The sequence below is a fragment of the Giraffa tippelskirchi genome, chromosome 12 (assembly GCF_054371585.1).
Source record: "Giraffa tippelskirchi isolate mGirTip1 chromosome 12, T2T-mGirTip1v1.2.pri, whole genome shotgun sequence".
In the NCBI taxonomy this organism is placed as follows: domain Eukaryota; kingdom Metazoa; phylum Chordata; class Mammalia; order Artiodactyla; family Giraffidae; genus Giraffa; species Giraffa tippelskirchi.
In genome coordinates this window covers 40,006,049-40,029,262 of record NC_137286.1, presented here as the reverse complement: position 1 = coordinate 40,029,262, position 23,214 = coordinate 40,006,049, and the positions used below count along the sequence as shown (strand labels likewise).

The 23,214-nt window shown below is 46.4% G+C and overlaps 1 protein-coding gene across 2 annotated transcripts in view; it reads left to right on the top strand.

Moving 5' to 3' along the window:
- Window positions 1-23,214, top strand: part of IL16 (interleukin 16) — a 126,140-nt gene that overhangs the window by 76,935 nt on the left and 25,991 nt on the right. For both annotated transcript variants that reach the window (XM_081550369.1, XM_081550370.1), the window contains 6 exons: window positions 266-376; window positions 3,760-3,874; window positions 12,251-12,324; window positions 13,566-13,782; window positions 15,714-15,831; window positions 18,278-18,410. In XM_081550369.1, the coding sequence (XP_081406495.1) occupies window positions 266-376; window positions 3,760-3,874; window positions 12,251-12,324; window positions 13,566-13,782; window positions 15,714-15,831; window positions 18,278-18,410 (768 nt within the window). The remainder of the gene's footprint in view (window positions 1-265; window positions 377-3,759; window positions 3,875-12,250; window positions 12,325-13,565; window positions 13,783-15,713; window positions 15,832-18,277; window positions 18,411-23,214) is intronic.

The following is a 23,214-nucleotide window of genomic DNA, read 5'->3' as shown; positions in this document are numbered from 1 at the left end:
ACTCCTGTAACAAGTCTTAGTGAGCATCTGGCTGCTGGTCAAAAGGGAGCCTGGGCTCAGCAAAGCTGCCTCCTAGAGCGACCAAAACATACCCTTGCACTGGACTCCCAACCATCCGCCCTCCATTCACCACACTGCAGCCGCCATGCGGCAGACACTCAGAAGAACAGGCATCAAGGTCTTCTCCTCCATGGGTTTTCCCCCTTCCTGGGGGAGTGAGCTGACATCCTTGGACTCATCCTCTCTCCACCTCCCCTTTTTCCAGGGCTTATCGAGACCGACACGGTCGCTCAGCACAGCTCAGCTCGTGCAGCCCTCAGGGGGCCTCCAGGCATCTGTCATCTCCAACATCGTGCTAATGAAGGGCCAGGCCAAGGTGAGCAAGGACCATGGCCAGGGGAGGCTCTTGGGTGGACACGTGTTCCCAAGGAGCTGTCACGTCACAGTGGGGATGGGGAGAGGGGCTGGGGATCCGGGCTTGGAACAGGAGTGTCAGATGCTCTCATGCAGGTGGGCTCAGGGAGGGGCAGGCAGGCTAGCTCTGCACAGAGCAGGTCACAGGAAGACGAATGTTCCCCAGTTTGTCCCTGGTTTGCTGTTTGTGAAAATAGTTTTACCTGATGATTCAGTTCAAATCGTCGTCATAATCAGTTCAGGTGCTGTAACAAAAATACCATAGACTGGGCAGCTTAAACAGCCTATATTTATTTCTCATGGCTCTGGAGGCTGGGAGTCTAAGTTGAAGGTGCTGTCAGTTGACATGCACGTTGATGACTTCTTCCCTGATTTTACGGCGGCTAAGATGGGAAAGAATCTGCCTGCAATGCAAGAGACCCAGGTTTGATCCCTGGATCAGGAAGATCCCCTAGAAGAGGGCATGGCAACCCACTCCCATATTCTTGCCTGGAGAATCCCATGGACAGAGGAGCCTGGCGGGCTACAGTCCTTGGGTCGCTGAGTCCAACACGACTGAGGACACATAGTTGATGTACACTATTATATGTTTCAGGTATACAACACACTGACTCACAATTTTTAAAGATTATATTCTGTCCACAGTTATTGTAAAATACTGGCTCTGTTCTCTGTGCTGTGCAATGTCTCCTTGTAGCTCACTTATTTCATACACAGTGGTTGTGCTTCTTCATCTCCTCCCCTTGCCTTGCCCCTGCCCCCTTCATGAGGGCTCCACCTTTATTGCCTAGTCACCTCTGAAAGTTTCCCCCTGATGTACTGATTTGATGGGGGGGAACACACATTCAGTCCATGTGTCTCCCCGAATTCAGATATGCAGGCTGATTTTTGCCTCACAGTTGAGAAATACTGAAAGATAGGAGAAAAGCAGTGGAGGTAGTGGGACAGCCCCAGTGCTCCTGGGCACACCCCGCAGAGCATGCTGCCCCGAGCAAGGAGCTGACATGGGCACCGAAGAACTTCTGGGGTAGATACGGCCGCTACTGCAGAGTTCTCAGGCGAGCCCAAGTGACCAAGATGCTTAATGGAAGAGTAGGTTTCTACCCACCTCATGATTTTGGCGTGTGGTGTGAGGGAAGAGCTATTCACTGCAATGGTCTTCCTAGAGGAAGGCTCCACACATCTGAAGTCCTCCTCTCCACCCCCCATCACTTCTATCTCCTGGGAGCTCAGCAAAGACAAACGAGGAGACACCAGTGGGAAGAGCTAAGATGACTGTCCCTCTAGTCACAAGGGAGTCATTTTTTCCAGTGCCCGATTTTCTCTGAACAGCTCCTCTTCCTGATTCGTAAATCACAATGCTCTTACCTTCTTGCATTTTTTGTTGTTCAGTCGCTCAGTCATGTCCGACTCTTTGTCACCCCATGGACTGTAGCACGCCAGGCTTCCCTGTCCTTCATCATGTCTTGCATTTGGGCAGATGCATTATAATACAGTTGACTTTGAGATTGTTTTTGAGATTGTCTTTTGCAGTGCTCAAAAGAAGGCAAGGACTTCCCTGGTGTTCAGTAGTTTAGAGTCTGTGCTTCCAATTCAAGGGGTGAGGGTTCGATCCTTGGTCGGGGGACTAAGATCCTATGTGTGGATGCCATGGCATAAAAAATAAAAATTGTATACATATAAAAAAGAAAGCAGAATGGAAAAGGGCACCAACTCTCTAGCAAAGATGATTAAAAATGGTGTCAGTTATCTCAGTGTGGATAGATTATACAGTCAGTGAGTAGACTTCATGGGCATATGCATCACTGGGCAGATTGAATTGGCCTTGATGGGAAGCAGGAAGGTATTTGGCATAGGAAGCCTGGAATGCAGAGCAGGAGTGGTGGCTTCAGAAATAGGGCAAGCCTCCTACTGTCTCCCTGATACAATCTCCACACCCAAGACCTCATCATTAACAGGCATGAGTAGGAGTGATGACAGAACTGAGTTGAGGAGGAGGAAGAAGCAGAGCTGGAAGGATCCACCAGCGCTTGAGGTAGAGTCAAAGTCAAACCACAAAACCAGCTGCCAAAACCCAGGCATGGCACCAGGGTATTTGCAGGGATCCTTCCATCAATTCTCACAAAACCCTGTTATTTTATCCTAATAGATGAGGAGGGCTTACCTGGTGGTTCAGCAGTCAAGAATCCACCTGCCAGTGCAGGAGACCTGAGACCTTCCTGGGTTGGGAAGATCCCCTGGAGAAGGAAATGGCAATCCACTCCAGTATTCTTGCCTGGAGAATTCCATGGATAGAGGAGACTGGCAGGCTACAGTACATGGGGTCGGAAAGAATCAAACACGACCGATGCCTGAATAACAATGCAGACAAGGAGCTGAGAATATGGGACTCACAGGACTTGCCAAGATCACTTGGTTAGTGAGCAACTGAACCATGACAGTGACTGAAGTCGTTCTGACCCTGGGGTCTTTTTCTTTCCCACTGCACCATCCTGCCTCACTAGGGCAGGTGAAAGTTTGGGTCTAGAGCAATTATTTCAGCCAGGAAGAAGCTGGGAGCCCAAATAGGAGCCCATCCCCCCCTTTCTCATTTTCCTACCTCTGTGCTTCTCCTGGATACCACTGGTCTCCCCCATCCTGCAACACCCACCACCCTCACCAGAAGCTCACATCAGCACTGTGTCCACACTGCTTTCCTGTCTGGCATCTGCTCACTGGGTTCTCTTAGGATCCGAAGGTGGCTCTCAGGCCTGCCACCTCTGTGATGCTGGGTGATGCATGAACTTCTTCAAGGAGCCTAGGAGAAACTGCCCAGCAGCAGTGATGCTGATACCTGGCAGCCATCACTCGGAGGGATCTTCCTGGGAGCCACGCTGCTGACCACACCCTGGCATGCTTGTGAGCTGAATCCGGAAGTCCAGCCTCCAGCCAGCATTCATGCCTTCACTCTACAGCATATGTTTCCTGAGCATCTGCCTCCGGAGGCTAGACTCTGACAAATAAGATGCACCCAACTGCCTCCTGTGAGCTCACAGTCTCAAGAGGAGCTCCCTGCGACCCAAGCTAAGCCTCCTTGGGAAGTTGTTGTTGTTGTTGTTTAGTCATGTCTGACTCTTTGTGACCCCATGGACTATAGCCCACCAGGCATCTCTGTTCATGGGATTTCCCAGACAAGTATACTGCAGTGGGTTGCCATTTCCTTTCTCAGGGGATCTTCCCCACCCAGGGATCAAATGTAAATTTCCTGCATTGGCAGGTGGGTTCCTTTATCACTGAGCCACCGAGGAAACCCCAAGGAGTAGCATGGAACACGCCTCAGTCTGACCTTCTCCTCTTCTTTCCCAGGGCCTGGGCTTCAGCATTGTTGGAGGCAAGGACAGCATTTACGGCCCCATTGGAATTTACGTTAAAACCATCTTTGCAGGGGGAGCAGCTGCAGCTGATGGAAGGCTACAAGAAGGTAGATCTCCCAGGCTTTACTAGGTGACATTTGAGGAATCAAAAGAGAATCTCCAGGTTTCCAGTAGAAACTGTTTGTGTGGGCCATTTTAAAGTCTTTATTGAATTTATTACAAAATTGCTTCTGTTTTATGTTTTGGTTTCTTGGCCATGAGGCATGTGGGATCTTAATTCCCCGACCAGGAATCGAACCCAGACTCCCTGCATTGGAAGGCAAAGTCTTAACCACTGGACCCCTAGGGTAGCCCCGGTAGAAGCTCTTGGGAATGTGTCTCAAGCCTTCAGAATCCAGCTTGCATAGATTCTGCAAAGTCTGCAGGCAGTGGGGTACATGGCCACGATGGCTCTGTCATGCCTGGCCCATTGGTTGGGTGTGTTTGCACACTCAGACTCAGTCCTGTCACTGGCCTAGGACAGAGGACCAAGGCATCTGCTCTGCCCCTTGCATTCCTATTGCTGCCTTTGCTTTTCAAGGCTCCTCTCAGTTGCTGGCACCACCCCCCCAATTGACATCCTGTTTCTTTTCTGTTGTCTGCCTACCCCAGCCCACAACCACGGGGAGCCAGGCCCAGTGCTCTAATGAGTTGGGTGAACATTCTCTGTGAGCCTGCCCCATTCTGGACTCTAGAAATGCAGAGGATTATCAAATGGGGTCCTTCTACTGAGGAGCTAATAGTCCACCCCGCTGCCCTCCTTCCTCTTCTGCCCACCGTGTGCTATCAACTGCCTCCCTTCAGCTTTTTCATCCCTTCTGGAGAGGGAAGCCCTTGAGAGGAAGGGGTTGAAGGGCCTGAGATGCTCCCCGAGTGCCCCTCTCTGTCTCCTTGTCCTGGAGGGGAGGGTTTTCTCCCCACCCTAGTCCCACCCCCCAGTCACCCACCAGTTATTGGACAAGAGGCTTGATCCCAGGTTCTAACTGGAAGGCAGAATTTTGGGGCAGATGGTCAGGGAGCAGACTGAAAATGCTGCAGGCCTGACACTGGGCTACAAATGGATCTTTAAAGACAAGAAACTTCATAACCTTCCTTCTCTTCCTTGTCAGGCCAGTTTCTGTATACTTTGCTGGGAGCCTCACCACCTTTAATAATCTAACTTGTTCAGGGTAGGGTCGACCAACTAGAGCCTTGCAGGCCATATCTGGGCCACTGCCCATGTTTATAAGGCTCACAAAAGAAGGATAGTTTTCCTGTTTCTTCAATGGCTGAAAACAAGTCAAAAGAAGTTTTGATGCTTTTGTGACAAATTAAATTCAAATTTCAGCCTCCGTAGAAAAGCTTTACTGGGACACTGCCATGCTCATTCATTGACCTCTGGTCTACAGCTGCTCTTGGACAGCATTGAGTAGTTTTGACAGACAGTTTGTGCTTGCTAAGTTTAAAACATTTTCTGTCTGGCTCTTTATAGAAAAAGTTTGCCAACTGTAACATTATACAGGGTTGTGCATATGGATTTTATTATATGGACAGTGGGGAGTGTTGGAAGCTTTTTCTAATTTGGGAGGGACTGGCCAGGACCCGGGTTTTTTTGTTGTTTTTTGTAAGATGATTCAGGAAGCTGAGTGTAAGACGAAATGGACTGGCCAGACACCAGAAACAGTAAAACCAGTTCAGAGGCTATTTTAAGAGCCAGGCTCCCAGCGCTTCAGGGTCTACCCTGAGGCTGTAAACTTGGGAGGAGAGAGATGCTGAAGGGCAAAGCAGTGGCTTCTGTGGAGGTGGCAGATGAGGCCAGAGAACCCCTGAAGGTGTCTGATCTTAGTCAACTAGAGAACAATGATGAATTACATAGGATAGGAGGCAGAGGACTGGATGAATCACAAGCTGGAATCAAGAACACATGTAAACCCAGGGCTGATTCATGTCAATGTATGGCAAAAACTATTACAATATTGTAAAGTAATTAACCCCCAACTAAAATAAATAAATTTATAAAAAAAAAAAAAAGATTGCCCAGAAAAATATCAACAACCTCAGATATGCAGATGATACAACTCTAACACCAGAAAGTGAAGAGGAGCTAAAGAGCCTCTTGATGAGGGTGAAAGAGGAGAGTGGAAAAACTGGCTTAAAACTCAACATTCAAAAAACGAGGATCGTGGCATCCGGTGCCACCACTTCATGCAAATAGATGGGGAAAAAGTGGAAACAGTGATAGATTTTATTTTCTTGGGCTCGAAAATCACTGCAGATAGTGACTGCAGCCACAAAATTAAAAGGTTCTGGCTCCTTAAAAGACAAGTTATGACAAACCTAGACAGCATATTAAAAAGCGGAGACATCACTTTACTGACAATGGTCCATCTAGTCAAAGCTGTGGTTTTTCCAGCAGTCATGTATGGATATGAGAGTTGGACCATAAAGAAGGCTGAGTGCCAAAGAATTGATGCTTTAAAACTGTGGTGCTGAAGAAGACTCTTGAGAGTCCCTTGGACTGCAAGGAGATCAAACCAATCAATCCTAAAGGAAATCAACCCTGAATATTCATTGGAAGGACTGATTCTGAAGCTGAAGCTCTAATACTTTGGCCACCTGATGCAAACAGCCGACTCATTGGAAAAGACCCTGATGCTGGGAAAGATTGAGGGCAGGAGGAGAAGGGGACGACAGAGGATGAGACGGTTGGGTAGCATCATCGACTCAGTGGACGTGAGTTTGAGCAAACTCCGGGAGAAAGACAGGGAAGCCTGACGTGCTGCAGTCCACGGGGTCACAAAGAGTTGAACACGACTTAGCGACTGAACAACCACCACCACAAGCAGGTGAAGGAAGAGGACCAAATGAAGATGTTTGGGTTTAAACAGCAGAGTGGAGTCAGGTCTCTAGGTGACCACTAGGTGGTGCAGTCCAACAGGCGAAGGAAAATCTGGGTCCCAGTTCAAGGGAGTTAAGTTTGTTGAATTGTTTTTAGGGTCATGTGGAAAATAGCTGAAGTTATAGAGTGGATAAAGGAGGGAAGAGAGGAGAGTGGAGAAGGCTGAGGCACAGCTTTAGGGGAATAACTAAATCCAGAGGCCTGCAGAGGAATCCCTGAGAGAAAAAAAGGAACGTGGATCAGAATCTTGAGACTGATTTATATCTGCTGAACTTTTCTGTGTTTGAATAAAAGGTGGAGGAGGAACTGAAGTGGCTAGGAGAAACCAGCTTCATGGATTTTCTTTCCGGGTATTTGTCTCCCTTAGTTCATAGCAATCGTAAAAGTTTGGTGAAAAAGACACTCAGCTAATTTGCAGTCCTTGATTCTAGCCTCAGATAATTGACTGAATCCCCTTTTGTAACTTCTTTCAAAAGTGAAGCTTCAGAATAGGGCTTCAAGGGGCTTCCCTGGTGGCTCAGTGGTAAAGAATCTGTCTGCCAATGCAGGAGACACAGGTTCATCCCTGATTGGGGAAGATGCCACATACTGAGGAGCAACTAATCCCGTGTGCCACAGCTATGAAAGCCCTCTCGCCCCAGAGCTCGTACTCTGCAACAAGAGAAACCACCACAATGAGAAGCCCGCGCACCACAACTAGAGAGCAGCCCCTGACAACTAAACAAAAGCCCACATAGCAACGAAGACTCAGCACAGCCAAAAATAAATACATAAATAAATAATTTTTTTAAAGAAAAGAATAGGGCCTTGAATTCACAGGGGATATATCTGTTGTGTCGACTGAAAAAAAAGAAGATGCACAGTGTGAGAGTTAGAGTTAAGTTTCATGTGGGGCAAAATGAGGGCTGCAGCCCAGGAGACAGCACCTCACAGAGTTCTGAGAGACTGCTCCAAAGAGGTAGTGGGGGAAGTTCAGCATATAAGATTTTGGTGAAGGTGGAGTTCAGTGCAATCAAGCACTTATTTTACAAGAGGTTTTCTGCTAGTCACGAGGAGCTAATGTCACCATGAAAGGACTTAGTGGTTTTCTAGATAAGAAGAAATGTGAGGATTGGGGTCATAAAATCAGTTCCTGAAAATATCTAACTATCTATAAAGATCTGCTCCGCCAGTTTCCCTGGAGCTCAACGTGCCTCACCCTCTACCCTGGACCCCCTTCAGGGCAGCAGCACAGGGTTCAATCTCCACAGAGGCAGATGGCAGATGCCCTTGGCAGGTGCCAGTTTGTAGTTGACAGGTGCAACAAAACTATTGTGTCCAGATCAAGGCTAATAATGTTTTATCTGTATTCCCCTTGCAAAAAAATGATTGTGTAAGATTTATATGGCAAAACCGAGGCTAATCACCTTCCACCAGAAATGACCAAATAAGGAATAAAGACTCTGGGGGTTCCAGAGTTGGGCTCTGTGGCTCCCTTGGGATGGACCTTCTAATAATTTGAAGACAAGTTCAGGATTTTGTGTAATGAAGAATGAGTAGTGAAGTATGAAGTATGTCCTTTATAAATCCTTCCTTTAGCATGCACTTAGTTATATTGTGATTATTTTTTTAATTAGTCAATTTTCATTCCTCAACTTGGCGTCTTCTAAGGACGAGGACTGAGCCTTTTATTTTTCTCCTCTAGTTTTAGCAACTGAACATATTAAGCTGATTTGAATATTCTCCCCACCCCTTCTATTGTCACAGACACGTTGGATAAAATAGCACATTCAAACTCTAGAGAACGAAATGGAAATGCCCAGCTTCTCAGACACAAAGAAACCACTTAATCTTAAGTATGACATTCCCAGGAGTTGATGATGTGATAGTGAAACTGATTGATGTCATTTCCAGGGCTCCAAAGAGCTCTGGTACCATTGTTTTTTATGTCTCAGCACAGAAGGAATTCAGTGAGAGACAAAGTAATAGATAAGAAGTGGTTTATTAGAATAGGACACTTGTGAGTTCTATAGGTGGGCAGATGAGAAATGCCACACCCTGAGAACTTACTAGGCTACAGTTTTATAATAATAAGGAAATGTGGGGAGGAGGAGAAGACCTTCTTTCTCTTTCTTGAGTAGACAGTTTTATAATAATAAGGAAATGTGGGGAGGAGGAGAAGACCTTCTTTCTCTTTCTTGAGTAGACGTCATGCGTCCATCATCAGCTTCTCCTCCAGGTTGGGCAAGTGAGTTTTCTTGTCCCTACAGATCAAGTTAGGTCCACAAATTACTCTTTTTCATGTGTGCAGAGAGTGTGTCCTAGGGATTATTAACTTACTGAGCTCACTGGGCAAGATGTGGGGCTCAAGCCACTGTTGTTTTACTGTTTTACTGCTTCTGTCGCATGGTTTTATTGCCAAACAAGCCTGCTTGGTTCTGCGGTTAAGCAAACCTGCTTTCCTGAGTAATCATTAGCTGACAGGGTCTCCCATATTTTTTCTACTCACAGTCCCCTAGTGGAATTAACTATTTAATCACCTACTTTGTCTCTTCACTCTGTCCCTGTCAATAGCACAGGAAGCTGCTTATAGGGCGTAAGTCCCAGGGGCTGGGGTTTGATGCCCACACAGGGACAGGGGAGGTGGCCATGGGTCCTGGGAACCTCTGAGAACCTGCAGAAAGCCTTCATGCTCATGAGCCAGCAAGCCAAGGGAAGCAGGGAGGAAACATAACTTTGTCCTCAGCTCTTGGGTGGAGGAAAGACATCTCCCTCAAGAAAACAAAGAGTCAGCCTGTGTCTGGGTGAGTCTGCAGCTTTCCTATCAGAACCTGGGTCTCAGGACTCGCATGCCACAGAGCTAATGTTACAACTAGTCCTAAACCAGCCCTGAGACCCCTGGGTGCCTACTGGAAAAAAAGAGAAAAAATAAAAGTTAGCAGTCTGAGGGCTATGGGAGTTCCACTAGAAAACAAGCTCCCCTTGAAAATGAGTTGAAAATAAAGACTATAACTTTTCAGCTATAAAAAGAATTAAATCCTGCCACTTGGGACAACATGGATGGACCTTGAAGACATTCTGCTGAGTGAGATAAGTCAGACAGAGAAAGACAGTACATGATCTTACTTACATGCGGACTAAAAACAAAACAAAAATCCTGAACTCACAGATTCAGAGAATAAATGGGTGGTTGCTGAAGGTGGGCAAAATTGGTGAAGGTGGTCAAAAGCCATAAACTTCTAGTTATAAAATGAATCAATCATGGTGACTTTAGTTAATAATATTATATTGTGTGTTTGAAAGTTGCTAAGAGAGTAGAGCTTTTTAAAAAATTTTTATTGAAGTATGGATGATTTACAGTGTTGTGCTAATTTCTGTGTATAGCAAAGCAACTCAGTGGTACACATTTATATTCTTTTTCATATTCTTCTCCATTATGGTTTATCACAGGATATTGAGTATAGTTCCCTGTGCTGTACAGTAGGACCTTCCTGTTTATCCATCCTGTATATATTAGTTTGCATCTGCCAATCCCAAACTCCCACTCCTTCCCTCTTCCAGCCCTCCACTGCTTTGACAACCACACACCTCTTTAGCTAGTAGATCTTGAAAGTTTTCTCATCACAATGAAAAAAAAAAAAAAACAACTTGTAACCAGGTGTGGTGACTAATATTAACTAGATTATGAGTTTGAGCAAACTCCGGGAGATGGTGAAGGACAGGAAAACCTGGCGTGCTGCAGTACATTGGGTTGAAAAGAATCAGACATGACTTAGCAACTGAACAACAACAATATTGTGGTGATTATTTCGCAATGTATAATATGCTGAAAAAAAATAAAAAGTAACAGAAAAACAATAAGGAAAGAATAGAACACAATCAAAAGATAAATGAATGTGAAAAAATAACTTAGACATTAAAAAAAGTAAAGTCATTGAAATTTAAAAACAAACAAACCTCAGTGGATGGGTTAGACAGCAGATAAATGCAACTGTCAGGGGAATATGTGAGCTGGAAATTATCCAGGAGGCCACCCAGAGCAATGGAGAAAAAAAGATGAGCACTATAGAAATATGGAGAATAGGTTGAGAAGGTCCAGAATAATCTAATGGGAATTCTAGAAAGAAAGAGCATCGTGAAAGCGGGGGAGTGATAGGTAATGAGAGCATGGTTAAGAATATTCTAGAATTATTTCAAAGCCCGGAACTTCAATATGAGGAAGCATCCCAATACATCCTAGTTAAAATTCAGGCTATTGAAGACAAAGGAAAAAGTATATGTAAAACAACTAGAGAAAAAAAGATGGATTGTCTATAATGGAACCATAATTTAGTGACTTCAGATTCAGCAACAGCAATCAGGTCAGAAAGTCAAGTAAAAAATACAGAGGCTGAGGACTTCCCTGGTGGTCCAGTGGTTAAGACTGTGCTTCCACTGCAGGGGGCACAGGTTCAATCCCTGGTTGGGAAACTAAAATCCCACATGCCTCACAGTGTGGTCAAACAAAACAAAACAGAAAAACAGAGACAATGCTCTCTGTTGGGTATTGAATAGATTGAATGAATGGGAGAAAGTGATTTTCTGTGCACATAAAAATGAATTTCTGGATACAGAAAAATTCTTCTCTTAAGTGTGTTAGTGTTGTGGAGACAGGACTTGGAGTAAAAAGCCCCCAGTCCTAATTCTTGTTACCATATGAACTTCAGACTTCTCTGAGCTCACTTTCCTCTTCTGTAAGATAGGATCTTCATGGCATTCTGGAAACATCACATCCAACCCACATTTACTGAGTACTAGGGAGGCCTCTCCCAGAACTGGCCCTGGGGGTACATCATCTGCTGTTACAAAGCCCCGTCTTCAGGGAGGGACTCTCTTAGGCTATCAGTGACCAGTGGGGTGATGAGAGCTCTGAGAGTGGGAGGTGCCAGGTGCCCCAAGAGCACAAAATAAGAAGAGACTGAGAGGTTAAGAGGCAGTAGCTGGGTGGTGGTCCAGTGGTTAAGAATCCACCATCTAATGCAGGGGACACAGGTTCGATTCCTGATCGGGGAACTAAGATCCCACATGCCACAGGGCAACTAAGCCCACTCATGGCAACTAAAGAAAGCTTGTGGACCACAACAAAGACCCAGTGCAACAAAAAATAAAGAGATAGTAGCTGGAAAAGGTAGGAGACACATGTTGTAGTTGAGAAGATCCATGGAAACAAGCACAGAGCTGCACAGATGACAGTGGAAAGGCAGGTGTATGATGTTTCAGCAAATGGTCCAGGGGAGAGGGCGGCATGAGGGGCTGAGGCGGGAGGGGAAGAGGTGAAGCCAGGAGGTGGACAGGGAGCCGACTGGGCCAGGCCTTGGCTAAGGACCCTGGATCCCACCCTGGACCATAAGAGGGGCCAGAGAAGGCCCAGCCCTGCTGCCCTGCCCGCCTCTCAGTGGGAGAGACTTGGGTGAGTAATGTTCTCTGTGGTGGTTTGTACATCACACAGAGAGCTGGACAGGGGGCTGGGGGAGGGCACTAGAGTTAAGGTGGGGGTAACGCCACCTGCTGGGGCCACATTCTTCTCAGCTACGATTCCTCCCTGCAGGTGATGAAATTCTGGAACTCAATGGGGAATCGATTGCTGGACTGACACATCAGGACGCTTTACAGAAGTTCAAGGTGACCGTTTGTTATCCCTCTATGGCCAAATGCTGGAGTTTCCAGACAAAGGAACCGAGCTCCCAACATCACCCTACTTCCTTCAAACCTACACATTCTAATGGCGGGCTCCTTTGCGTGGGGCACCCCTCTGATACCAATCTTGGCACAGTGCCCAAGGAAATCACAGTGTGGTCAGGACTGGTGTCGGAGGCCACGTCAACTATCTAAAGTTTATAGCACTGTTTCAAAACATTTTGTGTATTTCTGTTACAATCTGCTTCAAGTTTTGAAGACAGTCACTGAAAGGTATTTTTTGAGTCTCTGACTAGTTAGTTCAAGACTATCTTTTTGGCATATATATGTATATATGTGGTATGTGCTCACACACGTGTTCAGTTGTGTCCAGCTCTTTGCAACCCCATGGACTGTAGCCTGCCAGGCTCCTCTGTCCATGACATTTCCCAGGCAAGAATATTGGAGTAGGTTGCCAATTCCTTCTCCAGGTGATTGTCCTGACCCAGGGATTGAACCCGTGTCTCTTGCATCTTCTGCATTGGTAGGAGGATTCGTTACTACTGAGCCACCTAGGAACGGACTTCCATATAGCTCATCTGGTTCACCTGCAATGCAGGAAACCCCAGTTTGATTCCTGGGTCAGGAAGATCCACTGGAGAAGGGAAAGGCTACCCACTCCAGTATTCTGGCCTGAAGGATTCCATGGACTGTATAGTCCATGGGGTCGCAAAGAGTCTGACAAGACTAAGCAACTTTCACTTTCACCTGGGAATATATGTGGTATATAAGATGTCGTATCCATATTCAGCCATACAAATATATATCATGTAAATATATACATGGGCTTCCCTGGTGGTCCAATGGTAAAAAAAATCCACCTGTCAATGCAGGAGAAACAGGTTTGATCTCTGAGTCAGGAAGATCCCCTAGAGAAGGGAATGGCAACCCACTCTAGTATTCTTGCCTGGAGAATCCCATGGATGAGGAGCCTGACGGGCTACAGTCCATGGGGTCCCAAAGAATCAGACATGAATGAACAACTAAACAACAGCATATGTATATACAGGTTTCCATATCTCACACACACACACACACACAGACACACGCACGCACGCACACACACACTCTGCTACATGTTCTTCAGAAACATGTTCTGCTACTGTTATTCACAAAAAAATAGTAATAAATAAAAGGTAGGCCTTGCCCTGAGCTGCTGCTGGAAGCTGTGACCCTCTCTATTTCAGCAAGCCAAAAAGGGACTGCTCACCCTCACGGTCAGGACCCGCCTGACGGCCCCCCACTCCCTGGGCAGCCACCTGTCCCCCCCACTTTGCCGTTCCCTGAGCTCCAGCACCTACATCACCAAGGACTGTGGCTCCTTCGTCCTGGAGAGCCCCGAGGCGCCTGCCAGCAGCACCAAGCCCAACGACAGGATCCTGGTGGAGGTGTCCCTGAAGAAAGGTAGGCAGGCGCTGCCTCCCAGGGGCCTCACTGTCTTCCTCCACCCTCTGCTGGACCCCCCCCCAATACTGAGCTGTCTCCCAGACTTTCCTAGGGGGAATCAGGCCAGGCTGTTGTCTTTAAACAGATTTTTGTTGTTGGAGTATAGTTGCCTTATGGCTTCCCAGGTGGTTCAGATGGTAAGAATCCACCTGCCAATGCAGTAGACATGGCTTTGGTCCTTGGGTCAGGAAGATCCCCTGGAGAAGGCAATATCAACCCACTTCAGTATTCTTGCCTGGGAAATCCCATCTATAGTTCTTGGGGTTGCAAAGAGTCGGACACGACCCAGTGACTGAGCACACACATGGCTGCTTTACAATACTGTGTTAGTTTCTGCTGTACAGGAAAGTGAATCAGCTATACATATACATATATCCCCTCTTTTTTTGATTTCCTTCCCATTTAAATCACCAGAGAGCACTGAGCAGAGTTTCTGCGCTGCACAGTAGGTTCTCATTAGTTAGCTATTTTATATATAATAGTGTATACATGTCAATCCCAGTCTCCCAGTTCACCCCACCTCCCTTTCCAATTTGGTACCCATACAATTGTTCTCTATGTCTGTGTCTCTGTTTATGATTTTCCAATGTTTTGTGATTATTGTTTAACCCCAGGGTCTAGGGCTCTGTTTGCTAACAGAAACCCAGGACACAGCATCCAAATTCAGTCAATTCAGTCAGTGTGTTCTGGTGCAGTGGTTAAAATAAAACAGAATGAAGCAAACACAGATTTCTCTCTCTCACACACACACACACACACACACACACACGACCAGGAGTTACAGCTCTACGGTGAATCTGCTGGGACCTTGGATAGGTCACTTGCCCTCTCTGGGATCTTTTTCTTACTTGCGGCAGAGAATTGAGATGCTTTCACACTCGGACATTTGAAGATCAACATCCAGTCCCTTCACCACTCGAGGTGGATGCTGACTGCAAGGGGCTCAGCAGGTCCTCCCCACCAGAGTGCAGCCAGGCTGAGACCTGGAGGGTGAAGAGGAGGCGGCCGGCCCAGATTGTTGGGAGAGAGGGAAGGCCAGTGTGGCTGCAGCAAGGTGGGCAGGGTGAGAAGTGGTTTTGGAGCACTTGGTGGGGACAGAGAGAAAGAACCTGCAGGCCTTTGTAGTTTTGTTGTTGTTGTTCAGTTGCTCGGTCGTGTCTGACTCTTTGTGACCCCATGGACTGCAGCACGCCAGGTTTTCCTGTCCTTCACTATCTCCTGGAGTTTGCTTAAATTCATGTCCATTGAGTCAGTGATGCCATCCGACCATCTCATCCTCTGTCACTCTTTTCTCCTCCTGCCCTCAATGTTTCCCAGCATCAGGGTCTTTTCCAGTGAGTTGACTCTTCACATCAGGTGGCCCAGGTATTGGAGCTTCAGCTTCAGCATCAGTCCTTCAATGAATATTCAGGATTGATTTCCTTTAGAATTAACTGGTTTGATCTCCTTGATTGATTCTCTGCTAATTGCAATTGGAAATCCTTGAGGGGCTTCTGAACACTCTCTCCGTGACGAGCTATGTTCCAGCCACACTGGCTGGCCTCCTTGTTGGTTCTGCAACCTGACCTGCTCTCCTTCCTTCTTCCCTCCCTCCTCCCATCTTCCCTCCTTCCTTCTGTCCCTTCCTCCTTTTTCTTCCTCCCTCTCTGTCTTCATTCCTTATCTTTCCCTACTTGATCTCAGTATCCTCATCTACCTTGGTCACTAGTTTCTGACCCTCGAGCAGTGCCTGTTCACACTGATGCTCTTCGACTATGCATGTAGTGAATGCATTGATCAGTAGGAGACACCAGCTAACTCAGGACAAGTTTGGGCCCCTGACAGACACCAGCGCACACCTGGTCTAGTGCAGTCACAAGCCCCAGCCTCCACCCTGTTCTGCCTTCCAGAGGCTGGTGTCGGGCTGGGCATCGGACTGTGCAGCATCCCCTATTTCCAGTGCATTTCCGGCATCTTCGTTCACACGCTGTCTCCAGGATCCGTGGCGCATCTGGACGGTCGACTCCGGTACGTCCTGATTATGTTTTAGAAAAGATCTTAGGGAAGGAATTCCTTAGTGTGTCAGGAGATTGATTGGAAGATGAGATCTTTAGAGTCATCCAGGGATAGCTCAGAGCCTTTCTCCTCAAAGTGTGGTTCCTGGACCAGCAGCATTGACATCCCTTGGGAATCCCTTGGACATGCAGAATTCCAGGGCCCTCCCCGACTTATTGGGAATCAGCATTTTAAGGAGATTCCAGGGAATTTGTACGCACATCATCATGTAAGAGATATTGTCTTGGAGAATAGTGGCCAGAAACAGAAAACATGAAGTGAACACACTTTAATTCAGATATAACTGATGTTAATTGTATAGTGACATAAACAGGAGGCTCTAGGAGGTTTGCCTGTGTCTATATGGAAAAAAAGCTTACTAAGCAAATCAGTAGTATTAACTCCATTTCTTGGTAGCACAAACAAAAGATTTTTCGGCATTTCACGTGTGTCTTTTTAGAAATAACTTCTAAGAGAAGTAAAAATCTAAATTTTATTTTCAACAAGTTATCTGAGTCTAGTAATAATATTTTATTCCAGTTTAACTTGTTAGAATACTCAGTTCCACATTCATATATGGTTTATCTTCTCTCATCGAGCATATGATATATGATGGTAGCTCAGCAGTAAAGAATCTGCCTGCCAAGCAGGAGATTCCTGGGTCAAGTTCAGTTCCTGGATCAGGAAGGTCCTCTGGGGAAGGAAATGGCAACCCACGCCAGTATTCTTGCCTGGGGAATCCCATGGACAGAGGAGCCTGGTGGGCTACAATGGGGTCACAAAGAGTCAGACATGACTTAGCTACTAAACAATAGCAACATATACTATATATTTATATGTATCCCAGATAATGTATCTTCATGTATACCTTCTCTACTGAGTTTGAGTTTTTCTAAATCGGCAGGGTTTGGCCATATTTTAAAGGTTTTCCTATCACTATAGTATGTACAAGCTTGAATTAATGATGGGTTTGCTGCTATCCTAGGCAGGAGGGTGACAGCTGATTGGCTGAGCTGCTGTGTTCACCTGGGACAGAGTGGCTCAGTCAGAGTGATGGCTTTAGTCCAAATCTCTTGAGATAGTCTTCCCTCTCAGACTTGAGCTGAGTAGGGAGTGTTTTGGAAACTTTCACTTTCCTTGGCATCAGGTGCTGTCTGGCGATGGTCTTCTTTTACAGCAATGAAAATGTGTGGTTTCTTAGCAAGGAGAAGGAGAAAGGGGGGCCAACTCCGCAATAGCAATGTAGAAGAAAGAAGCAGCCGACCACAGCAGCAGGAACCATGAAATCAGTGTCAGGAGACCTAAATTTCAGTCCCTGCTCTGCTGATAACAAGTTAGGGCAGAGGATGGCAAATCAGGGCCCACCATCTGTTTTTTTTAATAACGTCTTATTGGAACAAAGCCGTACTTATTCATTTACATATTCTCTAAGGCTGTTATTTTTATGCTATGACATCAGAGTTGCAGAGCTGCCATAAAGATGGTATGGTCTGCAAAGCCTAAAATATTTACTTTACTACTGCTAAGTCGCTTCAGTTGTGTCCGACTCTGCACGACCCCATAGACGGCAGCCCACCAGGCTCCCCCGTCCCTGGGATTCTCCAGGCAAGAACACTGGAGTGGGTTGCCATTTCCTTCTCCAGTGCATGAAAGGGAAAAGTGAAAGTGAAGTCCCTCAGTCGTGTCTGACTCTGAGCGACACCATGGACTGCAGCCTACCAGGCTCCTCTGTCCATGGGAGTTTCCAGGCAAGAGTACTGGAGTGGGGTAAATATTTACTATGTGGCACTTAACAGAAAAAGGTTTAAGTCCTTAAGTGAGGTCTTATTGAGATAATTTCACCCTCTCTGCCTCATTTTCCCCCTGTGTGAAGCAAGGGAATTGGCTTGTACAAATCCCCTGTTTATCGAAGCAGCCTTATTTTTCCTACCTCGTCTCCCCCCCATTTCCTGCCTTATAAGAATGAACTCCATTGCCTTCCCAATATATTTCTTTTTATAGGAACCTCAACCAGTGATTTCTTCTCTCCTTTTAGTACATCCCATTCCTTCATTCCCTTAAACATTCTGTGTATGGGAACACAGAAGGCCCAAGAGAGGACGTGATCAGTTCACCTGTGGTTAATTGTTTAATCCATTACACTGGTTAAACTACACCCTCCATCTCATTCAAACTTAAGTTAGATGGAGAAGGACAGAAAAAAGTTATCAACTGTGGTGAATGTTGCCCCACTCTGGGATGCACTGTCTCCCATTTTGTGGTCATGCATAAAGGGGGTATGTAATGAGCTGCTTTGGTCAGTGCGGTGAATTTGGGGTCTCATCACGCAGCCTGGGCAGGAGTGGGACCTTGGGGACTCAGCCGTGCACACGCCCTGTGAATGAGCTGCCTGACGGCTCCCTGTTGCTGCCTCTTGCAGATGCGGCGATGAGCTGGTGGAGATCAACGACTCCCCCGTTCACTGCATGACGCTCAACGAAGTCTACGCCATCCTGAGTCATTGTAACCCGGGTCCCATCCCCATCATGGTTAGCCGCCATCCAGACCCACAGGTGACTCCCCCTGGGCATCCTATCCCTCCCAGGCCCACTCTCGCAGGACTCCCATGGGAACAAGAAGTGGTTGAACATGCAGACGTTGTTAACTGAGTTTGAACCAAGCATCTGTAGTAACAAGTTTCTGCAGCAGAAGTCCTATGACAAGCTCCTAGACACTGAGGCACTTGGCATTAGCTCAGGAAGTTCTCATGGCTGAGTTACAGGCCCTAGGGCAGGAAAACATAGACCCAGAGTTTCTGTTAACAGATAGAAGAGATTCACTCATCCATGCATCCAGCAGGTCCCTACTATGTAACTCTCTGGAGCTGGGCACTGGGCACACAGGGAGAAGTGAGTGAGCTCATAGCACACAGTCCTGCCCTCCAGACCCTTACATTCCTACAAGACTGGCAGAGAAATCATTGCAATACAGCGTGGTCAGTACTATGAGAACACAGGCATACAGAAGGGAAGGTTAGATAAAAGCAACATGTACCGGAAGTTAGTTTCCTCCAGGCAAAGACTTTGTGGAAGGTCATTCCAGGCAGCAGGGACACAGAGTTAAGTTGCAGAGTTGTGAAGGCACCTGCTGTGGAAGGAGGGAGAGGTAGGTTCTCGGGACTGGGGTGCAGAGATGGGAGCAGAGGGTTGAGAATGGAGTTTGGTGAGGCATTGGGGTCACATGCCAAGGGCTTTCCACGGCACGCTAAGGTGTTTGCATTCTGTGGGTGGTGGCGAGCTAGGGGAGTCTGAAGCCCTAACTGTAACATGTTCAGAATTTTCTTTTTACCCTTTGATTGCTCTGCAGAGGACAGGATGGAGTAGGTGGAGTTGGAGTTTTTTGGAGGAAGGAAACAGATGATGAGGCCTGAATTAAACAGCAGATGTGGGAGGAGACTAGAGCAGAAGGGGCAGCAAGAAGCAGCTTGGGAAGAATCAACAAAATCTGTGGGTTGGGGACTTCCCTGGCAGTCCAGTGGTTAAGACTCTGTACTTTCAATGCAGGGGGTGCAGTTTCGATCCCTGGTCGGGGAACTAAGATCTCACATGCCTTGTGGCATGGCCAAAAAATAAACAAATAAGTAAATGAAATAGACAAGCAACAAGGATTTTAAAAATCATCTTCAATTCCCAGATGTTGGAGGGGTGGGGAAAGATCTATTGGCTGATTAGGTTTGGGACAAGAGAGAGGGGAGCCTAGGAGGACTGGAGTATTTTTAGATTGGAAGACGGAGCGATGGCAACACCACAGCCAGAGCAGAGAACTGGAGAAGGGAGTGGACTTGGGAGGAGAGAGAATTATTGAGGCAGTCCAAGCTCGAGTTGGAAAAGAATTTCCAGACACAGAGCATTTCAGAAGGGAGTGAGTTTATTAAGAACAAAGAGCAGAGATAATGTGGGCAATGTGAGCACAGCAGGCCAACCTCCAGGCAGACCTGGCAGACCAGGAAGAGCCTACAGTTTCCTTGGGTTAATAGCCAATTTTTATAGCCTCACACAAAGAAAATTCCTGCTGGATGATTGGTGTTAGGTGATTGGTTGCGGTGCTACAGGTTGTTTACTGGAGTGGACATCTTTGCCTAATTGGGAGTCAGGAAGCTCGTTAGTGATGATCAGGAGGGTTTTGGCAAAGCCAAAGGGGCTCAGTCAGCTTCAGAGGTGACCTTGGTTCTGGGCTCCGCTTCTGAGGAGGCCTAACACCTGTGACCATGGGGCAGAACTCAACAAGAATGATCTCAGTTGGGGACCAGTGAGATGGAGGTACTGTAGGGTGTTTAGTTAGACAGGCCAGCAGGCAGTTACCTTTAAGGCTGAAAATGGTTGGCTTTAGAAAAGGCAGAGGAATCAGCGATCAAATTGCCAACATCCATTGGATCACCGAAAAAGCAAGAGAATTCCAGAAAAACATCTACTTCTGCTTTATTGACTACGACAAAGACTTTAACTGTGTGGATAACAATGCACTGTGGAAAATTCTTAAAGAGGTGGGAATACCAGACCACCTTACCTGCCTCCTGAGAAATCTGTATGTAGGTCAAGAAGAAACAGTTAGGACCAGATATGGAACAACGGGCTGGTTCCAAATTGGGAAAGGAGTATGTCAAGGCTGTATATTGTCACCCTAGTTATTTAACTTATATGCAGAGTACATCATGTGAAATGCCAGGCTGGATGAAACAAATGAAGCTGGAATCAATATTGCTAGGAGAAATATCAATAACCTTAGATATGCAGATGACACCACCCTTACGGCAGAAGAAGAAGAAGAACTAAAGAGCTTCTTGATGAAAGTGAAAGGAGAGAGTGAAAAAGTTGGCTTAAAACTCAACATTCAAAAAACGAAGATCATGGCATCTGGTCTCGTCACTTCTTGGTACATAGATGGGGAAACAATGGAAACAGTGAAGGACTTTATTTTCTTAGGGTCCAAAATCACTGCATATGGTGACTGCAGCCATGAAATTAAAAGATGCTTGGAAGAAAAGCTATGACCAACCTAGACAGCATGTTAAAAAGCAGAGACATTACTTTGCTGACAAAGGTCCATCTAGTCAAAGCTATGGTTTTTCCAGTAATCGTATATGGATGTGTGAGCTGGACTATAAAGAAAGCTGAGTGCTGAAGAATTGATGCTTCTGAACTGTGGTGCTGGATAAGACTCTTGAAAATCCCTTGGACTGCAAGGAGATAAAACCAGTCCATCCTAAAGGAAATCAGTCCTTAATATTCATTGGAAGGACTGATGTTGAAGCTGAAGCTCCAATAGTTTGGCCATCTGATTCGAAGAACTGACTCATTGGAAAAGACCCCAATGCTGGGAACGATTGAAGGCAGGAGGAGAAGGGGATGACAGAGGATGAGATGGTTGGATGGTATCACCAACTCAATGGACGTGAGTTTGAGCAAACTCCGAGAGTTGGTGGTGAACAGGGAAAACTGGTGTGCTGCAGTCCATGGGGTCACAAAGAGTCAGACATGACTGCATGACTGAACTGAACTGAACTGAATGGCTGGAAAGTGAGATGCAGGTGGGAGCACAACTTGGGAAGTACAGCCATGGGCATGGGTGTGATGACTTTGGGGACCCTGGTGATAATCACTATCGGTCTTTACTTCAACCTCAGTGTGTTCCAGGTGGGTTTGCCAAAGACCTGACATACACAATGGCATTTAGTTGTTGTCCAACTCTGAAGCTGGTATGATTTTCCCCTTCATCTCACAGATGAGAAAACCGAGGCTTAGAAGGGAAAAGGCACTTGCCCGATGGTGGAGCTACGAAGTGGAGAGGCTAGGATTTAAACCCATGATGGCCTGTGTTCTTAATTAGTGGATTTCTGAACTCCCAGAAGAAATAAGACAGAGAAGGGGATGGTGGGTAAGATCCACACAGGCCTGTGTGGCAGGGTTCAAACACAGCCCTGCTTAGTTAGTGAGCACTGACAGTAAGCACAATGAAGGAAATATTTATGTATTATTTGGCTGCACTGGGTCTTAATTGAGACACATAGGATCTTCTATCTTTGTTTTGGCATGCAGACTCTTAGTTGTGAGTGGAATCTAGTTCCCTGATGAAGGATGGAACCCTGCAGTGGGAACACAGAGTGTTAGCCACTGGACCACCAGGGAAGTCCCCAGTCTTAGCCATTTTGAAGCATGGAGTTCAGTGACGTGTCGGACATTCACACTGTTTTGCAGCTGTGACCATCAGCCATTCCTAGGACTCTTCATCTTGCTGAAGTGACACTCTCTACCCCTTAAACAGACCTTATACCCCACTCTGGAGATGACCCTTCTACTTACTTTCTGTCTCCCACTGTATCCCAGAGTTCCCACTGTTTGCTCTCTGATTTTGACAACTCTGCATACCTCATCTAAGTGGTGTCATATGTGACTGGGCTCTTTCACTTAGCATGGTGTCCATTAGGCTCACCTGTGCTATGGACTGTGTCAGCATTTCCTTCCTTTTCAAAGCTGAATAAGATTCCATTGTATGTAGAGGCTATATTTTGCACGTCCCTTCGTTTGTTGATGGACACTTGAGCAGCTCCCACTTTTTGGCTATTGTGAATCCTTTTGCTATGAACCTGGATGTTCAAATATCTGTTCGAGTCCCTGCTTTCCATTCTATGTGGATAATATCCAGAAGTAGAATTGCTGGATCATACAGAAGGAAATGACAACCCACTCCAGTGTTCTTGCCTGGAGAATCCCAGCGACGGGGGAGCCTGGTGGGCTGCCGTCTATGGGGTCGCACAGAGTCGGACACGACTGAAGCGACTTAGCAGCAGCAGCAGCATGGTAATTCTATTTTTAATTGTTTGAGGAACCGCCATACTGTTTTCTATGTTGGCTGTCTCATTTTACATTCACACCAGCAATGCACAAGTGTTTCAATTTCTCCATATCCTTTTCAACACTTGTCACATTTCTGTTTATTTATTTATTTTAATGACTTAATTTTTAGTTTTGGCTGCACTGGGTCTTTGTTGCTCTTCAAGGGTTACTCTCTAGATGTAGAGCACAGGCTTCTCCTATTGCAGAGCATGGGCTCTAAGGTGTGCGTGCTTCAGCAGTTGTGGCCCATGGGCTTAGTTGCCCCGAGGCAATTGGGACCATCCCAGGCTAGAGATTGAACCTGTGTCCCCTGAACTGGCAGGCTGATTCCTAACCAGTGGACTACCTAGCCATCCTCATGGGAGTAAAGTGCTATCTCATTGTGTTTTGGGGTTTTCTTAAGATTTTTTTGGATATGGACCACTTTTAAAATCTTTATTGAATTTGTTACAATACTGCTTCCGTTTTTTGTTTTGGTTTTTGG